Below are 16,612 nucleotides of genomic sequence, written 5' to 3' on the forward strand. Positions count from 1 at the left end.
TGTCTTGCTTCTGGGGCTTCTGGGGCCTGGATGGCACCTTTTACACAACCGGGTGCCATACATAGAGAGTTCTGGACCCGAGGGCACCGAAGAAAGAGAAGAGGAAGCCCAGTGCATACTTAGCTCCACTGCAAGAAAAGTTAGCTCCAAACAGGGATGTCTCAGAGTGGATCTGTGGAGCGCTCTGTCTTTAGGAGAAGGCTGGCTTCCACAGTCAATCATCTCAGTTGGCTCCGCCCCACTTGACGGCTGGTCCCTGGGCTGGTCGCGTGTTCTTCAGGACAGGTACTCTTCAGTAGCCTTGGCCCGTCCCTCCCTTATTTTCTCAGTTGCCTCATTCATCTTATTCTTTAGCTCAGTTGTCATCTCCTGCAGGAAGCCCTCTCTGCCTGCCCTCCCAAACTCAGTTACATCTGTTTCAGGGCACCATGAATCGTTCCTTGATGGCACTGGCAGCGTTCACTATAATGTGAGTCTTTGACAGATGAATGGCTGTGGGCTTCCTGAGGGCAGGGGCTATGTTTAGCTGGCTCATGATGGCATTCCTGGAGCCTGGCACAGTGCCTGGCACAGAGTAGGCGCTCAGTATTCATTTGTTGGCCAAAGGAATGAATGAATGAATGAGTAAATGAATGAAGGAGTGAAATTAGAGGTCAGCCCTGGACGAGAGCACTCTCTGGGAAGCGGTGTGTTGGAGCCAGTTCATCCCGGCTCCTCTCGACTACGGGTTCAGTGACTTCCTGTTGGCAGCTTATAATTGGCCACAGTGGGAGTATCTACACCATGGAAATTGGCAAATGCTACAATGATTATTACTACTCTTAACGTTATTATTATTATTAGGAAAGGTGGTTTGCCAACACACCACTGCCTCCGGGACAAGAATTTATGAAACTGGGCCAAGGAAAGTAAAATTGGGTAGGACAAGCGTTGTCCTGACATTCGCATCTCACACTCTGAGAGGCAAGAGAGGCACGAGGAAGTTTGGGGACAACAGACACATCGAGTCACAGAAGAGGTCAGAGGCACGCCCATCTGCCCGGCCTCCTTTTCCGGGGCTCCCCGAGTTTGGGGGGAGGGGGGCACATACATCCCTCCGCTTGCATCAGGAGACTTACTCTGCCAGCTTCTTGAAGCCGATGGCTCGCCTCTTTGTGGGGGTCCCGTTGGTGCCTTTCCAGACATGGGTGTTCCAAGGGTCAGGCTGGGAAGAGAGGACTATGGTCATTGCAGGGAGGGAATGTGGGCTCTTCTCGGGGGAGGCTCAGGACACCTGCGCCCCACCCTCAGCCCTTAAAGGGAGCGATTCTGCTGGTGGTGACCACAGGGGCCCCTGCACAGACTGGCTGGTCCAGCCTCCCTGCGTTGTCCTGCCAGACCGTCCCACTCAGCCCTCAGTCCCTCTCCCACACTTTCCCTGTGATTCCAGCCTACTCGTGTCATCTCCAATCGTCTTTCAGCAAGAGCTGTGCTGCCCAGTACGGCAGCCACTAGCCAAGGATGGCCGTTGAGCACTGGAGTGTCCACAGTGCTAGTCTGAAGGGAGACACGCTCGGAGCCTCCCACAGGCAGGGTATTGCAGACGTAGGGCAGGCATAGGCAGGGAGCGGGCAGGACCTGGTATTCGAAGGAGGGGGTGAGCCGGTAGTTGAGCATCTCCTGGTGAAACACAGGGGTGATGCTGCCAGACATGGGGGGCACAATCCACACCCAGTCAGCAGGGCAGCCCCCCCGGCAGCGGTACTCATTCTCCATGTGCTTAATGAAAGACTCGGTGGCCGAGTGGTGGTCCACGATGGTCACTTTGTCACTCTGTGGGTGGAGAGGGGACGAGGAGGAGTCAGAAGGTGAGAGACGCTGGGGTATTTCAGGAATCCCTCCCCCCACAGAGCAGCCTTTCCCAAAGGGTGGTCCTGGAGATGGCCAGTGTCAAGGGCTTTTCTCTTTTAATCCTTCTGATTGTATCCAGGAGAAAGTCTCTGTTTGGTGCTGATGTATCTTTAACGCCTCTCTTGCCAATGTCCCTCCCCCCCCTTTTTTTTTTAATAAGAGAGAGATCATTTCTATCTAATTAGAGTTTAACAACATTGTTTTGTCATTCCGTGCGTTTGTTCGTTTATTTAAATCTACATTTCTCTTCTGTTTATGGCAACTGCTATTGGCTCTCCATTTAGGGCGGTGATACAGAACCTTCTGAAAAATCATATTTTTAAATAATAAAGTTTTAAACATGAAAACAAGTGAGTCACAGCAGAGGTGGGCGGACTGACTGCCCAGGTAACCCGGCTGGTTTGGAGTCAGACCTTACCCAAGCAGTGCTTTTCCCTTTCTGCTCACAAACCCTCGCCCCCTGCCTGCATTTTTCTTTTTCATCCCCTCAAATCGCTCTCACCCCTGGTGTGTTGGCTCGTTGGCCTTCATACCAGTCAACCAAACCACGTTCCATCATTTTCAACAAACTGAAACCTCACTCCTCCATGACCGAGAGAGAAGGAAGGGGCCTCCTTCCCCCAACGCCACCTCCATTTATTTTTTCCCTGGGATCTTCCTCAGTGTACCCAGTCTATTGCTATTCATGTCCGTCCATGACTGGATAGGTTCATTCTACTGTCTGTGTGTGCCTTCCACGTACATCTATGAGGATCTAGCTTCCCAGACTGGCAGCCCCCAGAGGACAGAGATGGTCTCAATTATACAGCATGACTTCTAGTCTATAGGTCTCCTGGTTTGCCCAGGAGAATCCTGGTTTCTGCCCATTGTCCCAACATAATTATTAGTGGTGTCCCTCTTTTGCTCTCAATGATACATTTTATAGCCATCCTACTATCATACCATTTACCACAGGGACACCAACATTGAGGTGCCCATATGCTTCGGATAACGACCATGAGGATTTGCCTCTGTTAAGGGGTAGTCTGAGCCCCTGAGAGGTGGCAGGACACAGAGGATGCCTGCCATCTCAATTCCAAACCATCATAAGCGACAAGTCAGAAACCCCCTCTCCCCCCATCTAATCATCACTTCTTCAAACAGTCCCCACCCAAGATCGACAATGGAGAGGAAAGCATGCATAAGGACGCAGACTTCACTGGTGGACAGACCCCCGCCCCTCGCAAAGGCAGTTCCTGGCAGTCAGGGCTCTTGACTTTCTGCTTCAAGGCTCTGAAAGGTTTAGTTTCCCTCTGAGGCTGCACAGTGGTGCTACCTGGAAGCTGTAGAGAACTGCAATGTTGATCTCCACCAGCGCCTGGTCCTTCCACAGGGAGGATGTCTTCCTCATGTCCAAGTTCATCTTCTTGGCCACTTCCTGAAAGGGGAAGGAAACAGTCTCACAGGTGGGAGCGCCTCGAACTGAAGAGGGAGAGGGCTAGTAGCTAGTGCCACAAATGCATTTCTTAATTCGGCAATGAATCAATTCATTGGCGCACGGATGAGCTCATTTACTCTAAAGATTTTTTTATGGAGGACTTACTCGTAGCAGGAAACTAGAGAGATTTGGTCGGCCCTTTTATTATTATTATTATTATTATATTATTTTTTAAGGAGGGCGCAGCTCACAGTGGCCCATGCGGGGATCGAACCGGCAACCTTGGTGTAATCAGCACCACGCTCCAACCAACTGAGCTAACCGGTCACCCTGGGCTGTTTATTATTGAGCGTGCCTTCCAGTGGGGAAGAGAGTTAGTATTGTGATGAGCGCTAATTCCTAGGAAGAAAATAAGACAAGGACATGGGAGGAGGAGGGAGATGAGGGCAGTATTAATTGAACCAGGAAAGTCAGGGAAGGCCCACTGCAGAGGTGGCACACTAGGTAAGACAGAGATGAGGCGGAGAGGCAAGACATTTGCAGATGGAGGGAGGGCAGATTCTAGGCAGAGAGATATAGCATGTGAAAGCCCCTGGCTGGGAGTTGGGGCTTGCGCCAGCCATCTGAGATACACAAAGGCCAGTGTATATGGAGGGTGGTGAGGCAGGGGGAGTTGGTGAGAGAGAAGGCCAGGACTGGATCAGGCAGGACTGGGAAGGACGTGCCCAGGAGCCAGGATTCCAAGTGTGACAACGAGGGTGTTTGTGGGGTTTTAAGCAGAGGTGTGGGCCTGGGAGTGACATCATCTGCTTTCTAGTATGGAAAGCTCCCCACCCAACCTTCTCCACCCCTGGAGTGGCTGCTACTTGCAAGCTAGACCATGGATGTTTTGAGCTTGTGGGGACACCTGCCTGACTCCATCTGACAGACAAGGAAACGGAGACTCAGAGGGGTGCCTGGGCTTGCGCAAAATCCACAGAGCAGAGCTGGCCTCAGAGCCAGCTGACATGCATACTGCCCAAGACCTGGGAGTCACTCCCTAACCAGCTGACTCCCTTGGGGAAACTACTTGGGAAAAACAACCCCTGACATTTATGCTACAGCTCAAGCTGGAGTGGGAGCAGATGTCAGGCGTGGGGAAGACCCAACAGCAAATTCACTAATTGGAGCCTTGCTTTTCACTTACTCTGTCAATTCTAGTCACTTGTGGGAATCCAGGTCTCATTATAGGGCTAGAATGCGGCAATTTCTCAGCTTTGGGTAAATCGTTTCCCAGCCCAAGCTGTCAACATTTGTACACAATGGCAGTTGGAATTGGAGGGCAGGGTAGGAGAGAGTCTCACGTAAGTTACCCAGTGACTCTTTGTGATCGAAGTGTAAGCAGAGACCATGAAAGCAGACTTATTAAAACTCACTCTTTGAGGCTGAGGCATTAGGGTCTGCCTGGGGTCTTAGCGGTGACACAAATGCAGAAAAGTGAGACATTCGCTGCTTTACGTAAATACATATAAGACTTGAGTTATTTTTATAAAAGGGGAGAGCGTGTATAGCCAGTCATGCTGCAAATGTTAAACGTCAACAGCATTATTTTGGTTAAAAGAATAGAAATTAGTTGCAGGAAAAATACAAAAACCTTACACGACTTAAAAGACACCCCCAAATGTGACTATAGCCACATCTATGAAAATTGCCTGAAGTGTGTTTTCCTTTCCTGCCAGAAGTTTGTACAGCTCAGTGGCTGCTGAATGGAATCTTCTAGGGCAGCTTTGAAGAATACTGAAGCCCAGGCCCCTAGCCTGAAGCAATTATATCTGAATCCTGGGGAGTGGAACGTGGGCATCATAAAACTCCCCAGGTAATTCCAGGGTACAGCAAGGCTGAGGACGTTGGCTTCTGTTTCCCAGGCTAACGCCTATGGAATATTTTAGAAACTGAGATATAATTGACATATAACGTTGTATAAGTTTAAGGTGTACAAATTTAAGGTGTTGGTTTGCTACATTTATATATCGCCAGGGTAGCTTAGTTAACACTTTTGTCACATCAGATAATGATGGTTTCTTTTTTGTGGTGAGAACAAGCAAGATCCAGCCTCTCAGCAGCTTTGAAGTCCCTAACACAACANCCCCCCCCTCCATCGTTATCCTCTGGTTCAGTGACTATTTTTATGTATGCCTTCTTGTGAATCAGGGTGAGAGTTTCTTTAGGGTATATACTGTGTTTCCCTGACAATAAGACCAGGTCTTATATTAATTTTTGCCCCAAAAGATGCATTTTATTTATTTGTTCATGTACAAAAATCTACATTTATTCAAATATAGTCATGTCTGGCTGATGATCTTAATTGGGGCTTATTTTGGGGTAGGGCTTATATTACAAGCACCCTGAAAAATCACACTAGGGCTTATTTTCCAGTTAGGTCTTATTTTCAAGGACACACGGTACCTAGGCATGGAATTACTTGAAACGTTTCCAATTTAAACAACACTCTGGAGGCTACACAAAAACGTTGTGGAGGGGCCAGATTTGGCCCTTGGGGCCACCAGTTTTCAACCTCTATAGAAAGCAGGCAAAGACCTTACGCTCAGGCCTTGGTTTAATTGTCTGCAAAGTTGGAGCAGACGTCTTTGTCCCCAGTACTTAGTAACTTACCCCGAGTTCCCCAGAGTCAATATAAACTTGCCTTTTAATGGACGAGTAGTACTGATCAATAAACTCTTTGGCGAGAGGGAAGAGCTGTTCTTTCGTGCGGACGTCTTCGGGCCTTCGTACGTGCTGAGAAGAGTGCATGATGGAGCCCATACAAATGTGCTCGCTGCACCCCATTTCCTAGAAGGAAAAGAAAGCACTGGGCTATCACTTGGTTCTACCCAAGTGTGGCAGGTACTGGGCTGCAGACCTGGCTGTGATATTCATGGTGGAGTTTATGCGGGCTTTGTCCTAAAGGGGATTGCTCAAGTACCGGCTTCAAATCATTGTTGGATATAGTCATCAGCCAAGGTGAAGGGTGATAAGCAGCATTTTAAGATGCTGAAAGTGTTTGCTCTACTCAACTGGGGGAAGAGCGGCTTTGTAATGGAACCACTGGTACTGCATGCCAACATCTTTTCTCATCCTACGTTGATCAAGACGGAGTTCGTAGAGGGGTGACTGGCTAGCTCAGTTGATTAGAGTGTGGTGCTGATAACACCAAGGTTGCTGGTTCGATCCCCGCATGGGCCACTGTGACCTGCGCCCCCCTTTAAGTCAACTATGCCATGGTAGCATGAAAACAATGGGTAACCAATGACCATGGCTGTTCCCCAATAAAATTAAAAAAATAAAAATAAAAGAAGGGGTTAGTAGAGTGGCTACAGTAACCTGTTTGAACACATCTATGGTAGGTTGATTGCAAACAATAGCCCCAATTCTGCCCCTCCCTGGATTCACACCTTTTGCAAGTTAACTTTACAGCAACTCCCAGTATGAGGTGGAATTAATTCCCTCACCCCTTGAATCTGGGATGGTTTGGCCAGTGGAATGGGGCAGAGGTCACACTGTACCCATTTTGAGCTTAGACCTCAAGAGACCTTGCATGCTTCTGCTCATTCTCTTAGAACCCTGCAAACACCACGTGGACAAGGTCAGGCTAGCTTGCTCCAGGATAAGAAACCACATGGAACAGGGGCCTGCCTTTAGCTGACTGCTCAGACCACGGCAGATAAATGAGATCCACTGAGATAGGCAGGACCACCCAGCCAATCTGTAGACTTTTGAAAAATAGTTTTCAGTGGTTGTTGTTTGAAGCCATTAAATGTGGAGGAGGCAATTTGTTACACTGCAATAGCTAACTGATACAGCGTTCCTCTATGAGGCCCATTTTTAACAAACATTTAAAGCAATACATTGCTGACTGCTACAAATATGATATCAAAATTTAGAGGACACACTGTGACAGGAAGGAAGAGTTTGTTCAATCCTCCATCAGTGGTCAGACTGTGCAAGACAGTGCATTCAGAACCAGCAATACCCCTGACATTCTTCCGGGTTCAAGGTACACAAATAAAAGTATTTACATGAGTGACTAAGGGTCCAACCATAGTTCTCAAATGGGGGTGAATTTCCCACCCAGGGGACAACTGACAATATCTGGAGACATTTGTGGTTGTCACAACTTCAGGGGTGGGGCCGCTGATATTCGGTGGATATAGGCCAGGGACGAGGCTAAACATCCTATGATGCACAGGACAGCCCCCACAACAAAGAATTATTCGGCCCCAAATGCAGATAGTGCTGAGACTGAAACATCCTGGACTACACCCTCTCCTGAGATACTCACCAATGTGCTCTTCAGGTGGAGAGTGTCGGTGAGAACTACATCAGTCTCCCAGTTCTTGACCTTGAGGAAGCGGGGACACTTGGAGGGGCTGCCATTCTTTGGGGGCGACTGTTTTCCTGAGCCTGGGGGCTGGAGGAGAGAATGAAGATGGGATGTTAGGCAGGGTCTTGAGGGCGTTGGGGCATTGTCGCTCGTGGGGTGGAGAGAGGCGCTGCTGCTGCTCCAAATGACCCGCTGTCTTTGCAGAGAGAAGGATCTGACTCTCCCGGGTTGCCACGTGCAAGGCGGCTGGGAGCCTGGTCCCTCCACCTATGCAGCAGGAGGCACCGTGGAAGAGCTGCAGGGTTCTGTTCTGGGAGCAGCGTCAGGGACTCAGCGGTGGTCTCTGGCATCTAGCACAGGGTCTGGCATATAGTAGGGACTCCATGAATGTTTGTGGAATGAATACATGACCAAAGGATGCCATCAGAATCTCTGAATAACAACAGCTCCCAGGGCCAAGGAATCCAACCAGAGGATGGGTCAAGACACTTGGAATTCTGGCCCTTCCTGCTACAGCTCACACTCACCATTTTTAGCAAGGACTGGGAAAACAGAAAGGTTCAATTAGAAAGGTTTGAAGCATAGGACATTTCCCCCCCAAATTTCAGGTTTCTGTCTTTCAAAAATGCCAACCGTGTCCCTGCCTCAGGGCCTTTGCATGTCCTGTTCCCTCCTCGACCTTGAACACCTTCAGTCTTCCAGCTCTCTTCACCTCTGTAATAAAATTACCCAGTAGGTGAGGGAGGGGCCTGAGCNCCTCACCATGCCCTGAAATTTATGCAAATGGGTGTGTGTGCGTGTGCTGAAGGGAAACTTGGGATGTGCTTTCATCCATTCTCAAAGAGTTCTTCTCTGTTCACTTCCCTCTCTCCCCTCCCAACTTTATTTACCACGAGGGGCTGGAGAGCTGGCACTGCCCCCTACCCACCTTGGCATCAAAGGCGTGTTTGAAGATCTCACACAAGGTTTTGGCGTAGGCCTGCGATTTGCCTGTCTCTGTAGCATAAAGGATGGTTGCCTTGACCCTCTTGGCCATTGCCTGCCCCATTAGCTTGGCCGAGAACTTGACGGCTCTGGGAGAAAGATAGAGAGGAAAATGGGAACTGCGAGGCTGGGACTTTCGGGCAAGAACCATGATCCATGAACTATAATAGGGGAGGACTTACTCTCCTGATCTTTCATGGCCTCTTTCAGAGCCTGAGTTTAGGCACCATATTGAAAGACACCCCTTCACCCTTTCTTAAATCCCTCCAGAGCAACTATTATAGTCATGAGCTAAAGTGGTTGGTTAGTTTTATTAGGTTGCTACTCGATCGATCCCAGTCTTGAGAACCTTGCTTTGACCAAGCATTGTCCCCAAAAGATGACAATTCCTTCATTTACTCATTCGTTCATTCATCAACTGTGTGTTGAGTGCCTAACTACGGGCCAGACATTGTTATAGGAACTGAAAAAAAATAGAGAAGGTTGCTATGGACAAGCAGCTGTCATGGGGGGAGTGGGTGGGGGGGGGTGAAGAAGAGGGAGAGAGGGATTGAGAGAGAGAGAGAGACAGAAACAAATCACTAATAAGCCACCAGGTATTGAATTCAAAGGGATTTTGGAGGGTTATTGATCCACATATGAAAATACCAGGTCTGGTTTAGTCAGCCACGCATATCCAGGGTCTTGCATAGAGCCGGGTACCTAACAGGGACTAAATACATTCAAAAGAAAGAATGAATTTGAAAGATGCTGCCTCGGGGAGTTTAAATGTCAAGTCTAGGCTCTTTCTAGCTAAACTGAGCACTCGGAACCAGTGTTCCCTCCTTCCCATCCATGAGGGCCGTGGGGGTGGCAGACAGGTCAGAGGCTCAGGAACGCCTGAGCTCACCTGCTGAACAAGCATCCTGTTCGAACTAGGAATCTCTGCCTGGAGACAAATGGCTAATTACTCCCACCTGGGGATTATTGGTGGTAAATTCATCATTTTTTTTTTTTTTTTAGAATCAGGGAAACACCCACGCTACAGGAGCACTCTGGTTAAGGGGGAGAAGCAGAAGAATAAAAGGTGCCTGGAGGGTTCCCCTTTGAATGACTGGAGCATAACAAAGCAGCTATAATTAACTTCCATTGTTTCTATCCCAAACTTAATAGCGCAATGAATGTTTTAGATTTCCACCTTCCTGCTTCCCTCAGTGACAGTTGAACTGAACAAAGCCAGAGGCTGCCCTCCCAGAGAATATTGGCAATTCTCTCCTTAGTGAAAGAAGGGCTGCTGATGTGTCCTTGCTGGGCTGGAAAACGGGGGCAGGTGGAAGGAGAGGGAAGAAGAGAGATGCTCTCAGGGCCATATTAATGGAGGCAGGACCTAGGTTTGAGTTCTTGGAAGAAGACCTACCCGTGTCTTGCTTCTGGGGCTTCTGGGGCCTGGATGGCACCTTTTACACAACCGGGTGCCATACATAGAGAGTTCTGGACCCGAGGGCACCGAAGAAAGAGAAGAGGAAGCCCAGTGCATACTTAGCTCCACTGCAAGAAAAGTTAGCTCCAAACAGGGATGTCTCAGAGTGGATCTGTGGAGCAGAGCGCTCTGTCTTTAGGAGAAGGCTGGCTTCCACAGTCAATCATCTCAGTTGGCTCCGCCCCACTTGACGGCTGGTCCCTGGGCTGGTCGCGGGTTCTTCAGGACAGGTACTCTTCAGTAGCCTTGGCCCATCCCTCCCTTATTTTCTCACTTGCCTCATTCATCTTATTCTTTAGCTCAGCTGTCATCTCCTGCAGGAAGCCCTCTCTGCCTGCCCTCCCAAACTCAGTTACATCTGTTTCGGGGCACCATGAATCGATCCTCGATGGCACTGGCAGCGTTCACTATAATGTGTGAGTCTTTGACAGATGAATGGCTGTGGGCTTCCTGAGGGCAGGGGCTATATTTAGTTGACTCATGGTGGCATTCCTGGAGCCTGGCACAGAGTAGGCGCTCAGTATTCATTTGTTGGCCAAAGGAATGAATGAATGAATGAGTAAATGAATGAAGGAGTGAAATTAGAGGTCAGCCCTGGACGAGAGCACTCTCTGGGAAGCGGTGTGTTGGAGCCAGTTCATCCCGGCTCCTCTCGACTACGGGTTCAGTGACTTCCTGTTGGCAGCTTATAATTGGCCACAGTGGGAGTATCTACACCATGGAAATTGGCAAATGCTACAATGATTATTACTACTCTTAACGTTATTATTATTATTAGGAAAGGTGGTTTGCCAACACACCACTGCCTCCGGGACAAGAATTTATGAAACTGGGCCAAGGAAAGTAAAATTGGGTAGGACAAGCGTTGTCCTGACATTCGCATCTCACACTCTGAGAGGCAAGAGAGGCACGAGGAAGTTTGGGGACAACAGACACATCGAGTCACAGAAGAGGTCAGAGGCACGCCCATCTGCCCGGCCTCCTTTTCCGGGGCTCCCCGAGTTTGGGGGGAGGGGGGCACATACATCCCTCCGCTTGCATCAGGAGACTTACTCTGCCAGCTTCTTGAAGCCGATGGCTCGCCTCTTTGTGGGGGTCCCGTTGGTGCCTTTCCAGACATGGGTGTTCCAAGGGTCAGGCTGGGAAGAGAGGACTATGGTCATTGCAGGGAGGGAATGTGGGCTCTTCTNCCCAGAGGTGGTCAGGGCAGAAAGAGTTTCTCCCCATTTGGCAGATGAGAAAGACTGAGGCCCAGACGGGCCAGGGGACTTGCTCAAGGTCGCTTAGTGAGTTAGTGGCACAGCCTGGGTTAGAACTCAGGTCTCTTTGAGACCCGGATGTAGCCTTGGGTGTTCTGGTATTAGGCATGCAGGCGCATACATGTACATACACACATGTACATATACATCTCCATGCACGCGCACACACACACACACATACATGTGCACACACACATGCACGCACGCACACATACACTCTACCTGTGCTGGCTGTCACGGGCTGTAGCCAGACCACGGACTTCTGTGCCACCTCGGGGGAGGGGAGACCCTTTACGGGGAAAGAAACGCAAGGGTTCCGGGTACCTAGAGGGGAGAATGGATGGTGCCCTATCTCTCCCTGAAGGAGGGGTGAGGGGAACCTGCTGGAGTCCACTGATGGGGTGGGGAGGAGAGGGGCAGGGAGAGTAAGCGCTGGCGTTGGCCCCAGAATAAGGGCTGACCACAAGGGACTCAGCGATCCCCAGATATGAAATGTATATGAGTTTGGCAACATGTGCCTGGCTAAAAGAAAACCAAGAGGGATTTTCTGCATAACAGCCTCTACACACCGGCCAGCTACGTAAGACATGAGATGCTCAACTGAAGACGCAGGGGTCTGCTCCACGCTGGAGGAAGCACTGTGCTGGCCTCATTGAAAGGCAGCTCAGGAGGCGCACGCCATATGTTCTCTCCTTTATGGGGGGATTTAAGGGCTTTTCAAGGGTAATTTTGATTACAGGTGTTTTTCACCTTGCAAAACACCTTTAGAACNCCCACTGGAAGAGAGCCCAGAGCTCACGCCGGCTGCTGCCCCACCGGAGTCGTGAGCAGCTCACTACTCCATCAAACCAGGAAAAAGCTCCCTTAAAGTCGGCATGGAGTGTAAGTGATGTGGGAAAAGGGATGGTGAGTAAAGGAGAGATTTTTAGTGGGCTGGTTATAGTTCCTGTTAGGTTATTAGCGATTAGGGATTGAAAAAAAAAAAGCAAAAATCAAACAAATGAGCTTGATCACTAATCTACTTCCAACTTTAAACTATTCCCCAGAGGGAAAAAAAATCATACCAGGGGACACAGAATCTGATGCTTTCAGGGAACAGGAAGATAATATAAATAAATAGAGAGCAGGTGTAAGACAGAAGGGAGTGGTGGGGTCTGCAGTAAACTGGAGCGTATAAGCCCTACCAAGAGACATGCAAATTCAAAACAAACAAACAAACAAACAAACAAAACCCCACTGTTCTGGCTAAATGAGACATACCTATAAACCAGATTTAGTCATGATCTGAGAATTTGGGACCCCATGACCACCAGCTGGGATTTTACTATAGACTCCAGGTTCCCTTGTAGAAGTTGAGCCTTTTCAAAGCTCACCCCTCCTCCCCTCACCCCCCTCCACCAAAGGGCCCGTCAAAGTCACTGAGCCTCACCACCTACCTGCAGCTTGGACCACTGGATCCTGCCGACGCAGCGGGAGGCATTCCTCCAAGCGTGCTTGGCCCCATAGATAAGCTCTGTGTCTTTGAGCTGGTAGGTGCTGGTGGTTTCAATCTCTTTGTTCACTTCGTCTAGCCTCTCCATGTGGGCTTTGGAGCCAAACCTGAGTGAGGGGAAAAGGGACATCGGAAAGTCACCTTCTCTCCAAAATTAAGAGGTTGGTGGAAGGTGCGAGCTGCTCTTCCAGGAGGCCAGAAGCCACAAGGAAGTCCAAGTTGAATTCTGGACGCAGTAGTTCACGCATAAAGCAGAGACTGCAAACTCCAATGCCCACAAAGGCCTGGCCGTGACTGCACTGGCTGAGTGGGGGCTGCGGCCAACAGGTGAGTCCATGCCTGGTTCAAAGGGGACCAGCCACCACTCTGCTCCAGCCAGTAGTTGCCTGATAGGCATGGGGGCCCAGTGCTGCCAGATCTTCTTTCAAAAGAAACTGGAAATCTGGTGGTTTTTTTTAAAGAAAATGCTTCTAATGTTAAATGATGGCAACGAGTTCAATTTTAGAACGTTAAAAGAATTGTTATGGAAAACCTCAGGCTTTTAAAAAGGTATAGAGAATACTATAATGAACACCTATGCCCCAAGCCTAAGAAATCATAAATAAGAATAGTATAGTCTCTTGGGGACCACTTCCCCATCACAGCCTACTTTCTTCCCAGAAGTGATCGCTATTTTGAATATAGCATTTACCATTCTCACGTTTTTACTTATGCGTTTGTCACNGCCCCTTGCTTGTTTGTGGTGTGACCTTGAACTTGTCATTGCATCCCTCCAAAAGGCCCCGGTTTCCTTATCGGTGAAAGGGGGATTTTCATATCTGGAAGCTGTGGTGAGGATTAAATGAGTATGTAATACATGCAAAGCGCTCTGAACAGTGCCTCGCCCACAGTACATTAACTATTAGTGCCAAGGGTGCCTCTAGAATTGCTGGGGGCTTCACCAGGACAGCAGGTTCTGTTTGAACCCCTTCCAGTTTCTGAGACCCAAAGCTTGGCTGTGGGGAGGGGCTACTGAGCCCACCTCCTCTGCCTTGTCCTTTCCCGTCACGGTGACTAAGGAAGGACCTCACCTCTAGGATGTTGTATCGAGAGTTGTCACAGTAGTCACGGACGCCAATCTCTGTGCCCATGTACCAGCCACTGAAGGGACAGGCGCTGAACTCCAGGCCTCCAATCTCCAAAAGCATGTTGGCCACAGCAGGGAGGCCATACCACTTTAGCCCCAGGTCCTTGAACCACTCGAACCTGCGAAGAGCAACACAGCCTAGCTCACTAGGGGGGCAGAAGTCTCATAGGTAGACACATGGGTGAGGTAGTTTTAGTCTGGCGATGCTGAAATGCCAGCGGAGGACTGGGACTGAGTATGTTAGAACCCGATTCCTGGGCTCTGCTTCAGACCTGAAGAATCACAGGTTCCAGAGTCGGGACCTGAGAAGATGCATTCTTAACGTGTTTCCCAGGTGATCTGGACGGACATCCAGGTCTGGGAACCATTGCCTTGGGCTCTTGTTTATCTCCTAAACTCACTCTGAAACTTGGTCCAGGAGAAAGTGAGGGTCCTTCCTACCCCAGGGCCTTTGCACGGCAGTTCTTTCCTCTTGGGATCTTTTCTCTTCCTTCTGTGTCTTTCCAGCTTTTACCTACAGTTGAATTCTCAGCTAAAATGTTGTGTAGTCTGGAAAGCCTTCCCTGATGACCTGTTTGGGTTGGGTCAGGTGACTTCATGCCTCTAAGCACCATAAAATTTCTATTGCACTATTTTAGGGAATTAAGTGGTTATCTGAGTAATATTAAAACTTGAAATAAAGACAAGATCCCACCCTGTACTTGCATGACTCACCTGGTTTGCCTCACTCTCATCTCAGCCCTGACTTGGATCCTGCCTTTATTTAAGATTTTGATATATCGTGCATCATAGATTTTTTTAAAAGTTATTTTTCATTTTTTAAAAACTATTGCATTAAGATATTATTTGATCTTGATTATTGAGTTTTTTGGTACCCGCTTCCATTTTGCCCTCCAGGCCAGTGCCTCACTGTGGATTTCGTTCACTCTCACAGTGGAAATTTCGCTTGTGTTGTGGGCGCCAGTCGTCACAGCTCCTTTCTGGCTCCAAATTCCTTTAGGACTTAACCCATATCGGGGTATTGGTAGCGTTTTAAAATTTGTGTGCACAAGAAGACAGTAGGTGCTTCTGCTCACTCAACTCTTAGGGCTAGGAAAAAAAGCAGGTCCTGGTGAAATGCTTAGGAGCGGGATGAGGAGGGAGATTATAATTCAGAAAGGATGGCAGTCCCCAGGCTAGTCAAGAAGCAGTTATTGATTCTTGGGGGGATCATTCTGCCCAGGCCCCACGGAGCAGACTGGAACTAAGACCCCCTTTCAGCCTATGCGTAGGCTGAAAAGAGAGCCGGGGGAAATGGGGATGGGAAGAGAGGGCACTGGCAAATCCACTCCCCCCGACCCACCCCATGGCGTCCCCTCTTACTTGGGGTGCCTGATGGGCACTTCCAACACCAGCTCTGGCGGAATCTGGAAGAGCTCGGGGTCGTTGCCGTTGGCCTGCAGCAGGAGTGGCAGGACATCGAAGCGGCCTCTCGGGGGTTTCCAGCCTTGCTGTATACAGATCTGCAACCAGACCCAGCCAGGTCACGCCACCGGGCCCTCCAAACACCACGGCAATGTGTGTGTGTGTGTGGGGCTCAAGTCCGCCAGCAGCCCCTTCCTCCGGAGGCTCTGGGCCAAGCTGCCTCCTTTACCAAGTTCACCCTGACATCACCACATAACTGGTATCACTTCTCATGGTCCCACGGGACAGAGGGCAAACCTGTCCCCAGGCACCGCACCTTCTTCTAGTTTCCAGGTCTTCCCTGCCCACTGGGAGCCCCTGGAGGGCAAGGGGTGAATCTGACTATGGCAACATCAGCAGTGCCCTCACGCACAGGGCCTGGCACATAGTAGGTGCTTGCCAGGAAATGTTTGCATTGGGTGCCTTGAGATATAAAAAACATCTACTGAATTTGATGAGGGCGGATCTATTAGAATTAGTGAATAAAATGCATCTGTTAGAGCAACTGTCCAATCGAAATATAAAGGGAGCCATACAAATAATTTAAATTTTTCTAGAGGCCACATTTTAAAAAGACCAAACGGGTGAAAATAATGTTAATAGCATATTCATTTAAAACAATATATTTTTAATTTCAATAATATTTAATTATTAAATTATTAGCCATAATGCTTATATTAATTATAGTGATATTAATATTAACCTATCAATACTATATTAAATAAAATATTAATATTAACATATTTTGATATTAATATCAACATATTTTAAAATTAAAATTAAATATGTAATATATTTAAGCTAACAGATACATAAGCTATATAAGATATAATTAAATGTATTAAATATCACCTTTAACTTATTAATGACAAATTATTAAATGGTATTAATATTAATAGATTGAACATAAAATTAAATATGTTTATTAATCCAATAAATATATTAATTTATTAATAAGTATAATAGATTTGCCCAATATTATCCATAACATTATTTTTTCAATATGTAATCAAGATAAAACTATTAATGAAATATTTTCCACTCTTTTTTTGTTCTCTGTCTTGGAGATCTGGTATGACAATTAAGTTTGCAAACTTGTTGCAGTGATGTTGCTAACCTTTTTTGATATCAGAGGGATTATTCATTATGAATTTGGACCAACTGGACAAACAGTTAACCAAG

At 48.2% G+C, this 16,612-nt stretch overlaps 1 protein-coding gene across 1 annotated transcript in view; it reads right to left on the reverse strand.

The window, feature by feature from the left end:
• The window catches only part of NOS1 (nitric oxide synthase 1), a 165,560-nt gene that overhangs the window by 38,103 nt on the left and 110,845 nt on the right, over positions 1 to 16,612 (reverse strand). Inside the window, exons 5-9 of the mRNA XM_019641581.1 lie at positions 15,350 to 15,489; positions 13,932 to 14,106; positions 3,206 to 3,307; positions 1,618 to 1,812; positions 1,119 to 1,204 (exon numbers count right to left, since the gene is read on the reverse strand). Coding sequence (XP_019497126.1) covers positions 1,119 to 1,204; positions 1,618 to 1,812; positions 3,206 to 3,307; positions 13,932 to 14,106; positions 15,350 to 15,489 — 698 coding nt within the window. The remainder of the gene's footprint in view (positions 1 to 1,118; positions 1,205 to 1,617; positions 1,813 to 3,205; positions 3,308 to 13,931; positions 14,107 to 15,349; positions 15,490 to 16,612) is intronic.

Source organism: Hipposideros armiger, unplaced genomic scaffold (genome assembly GCF_001890085.2).
Source record: "Hipposideros armiger isolate ML-2016 unplaced genomic scaffold, ASM189008v1 scaffold_62, whole genome shotgun sequence".
In the NCBI taxonomy this organism is placed as follows: Eukaryota; Metazoa; Chordata; class Mammalia; order Chiroptera; family Hipposideridae; genus Hipposideros; species Hipposideros armiger.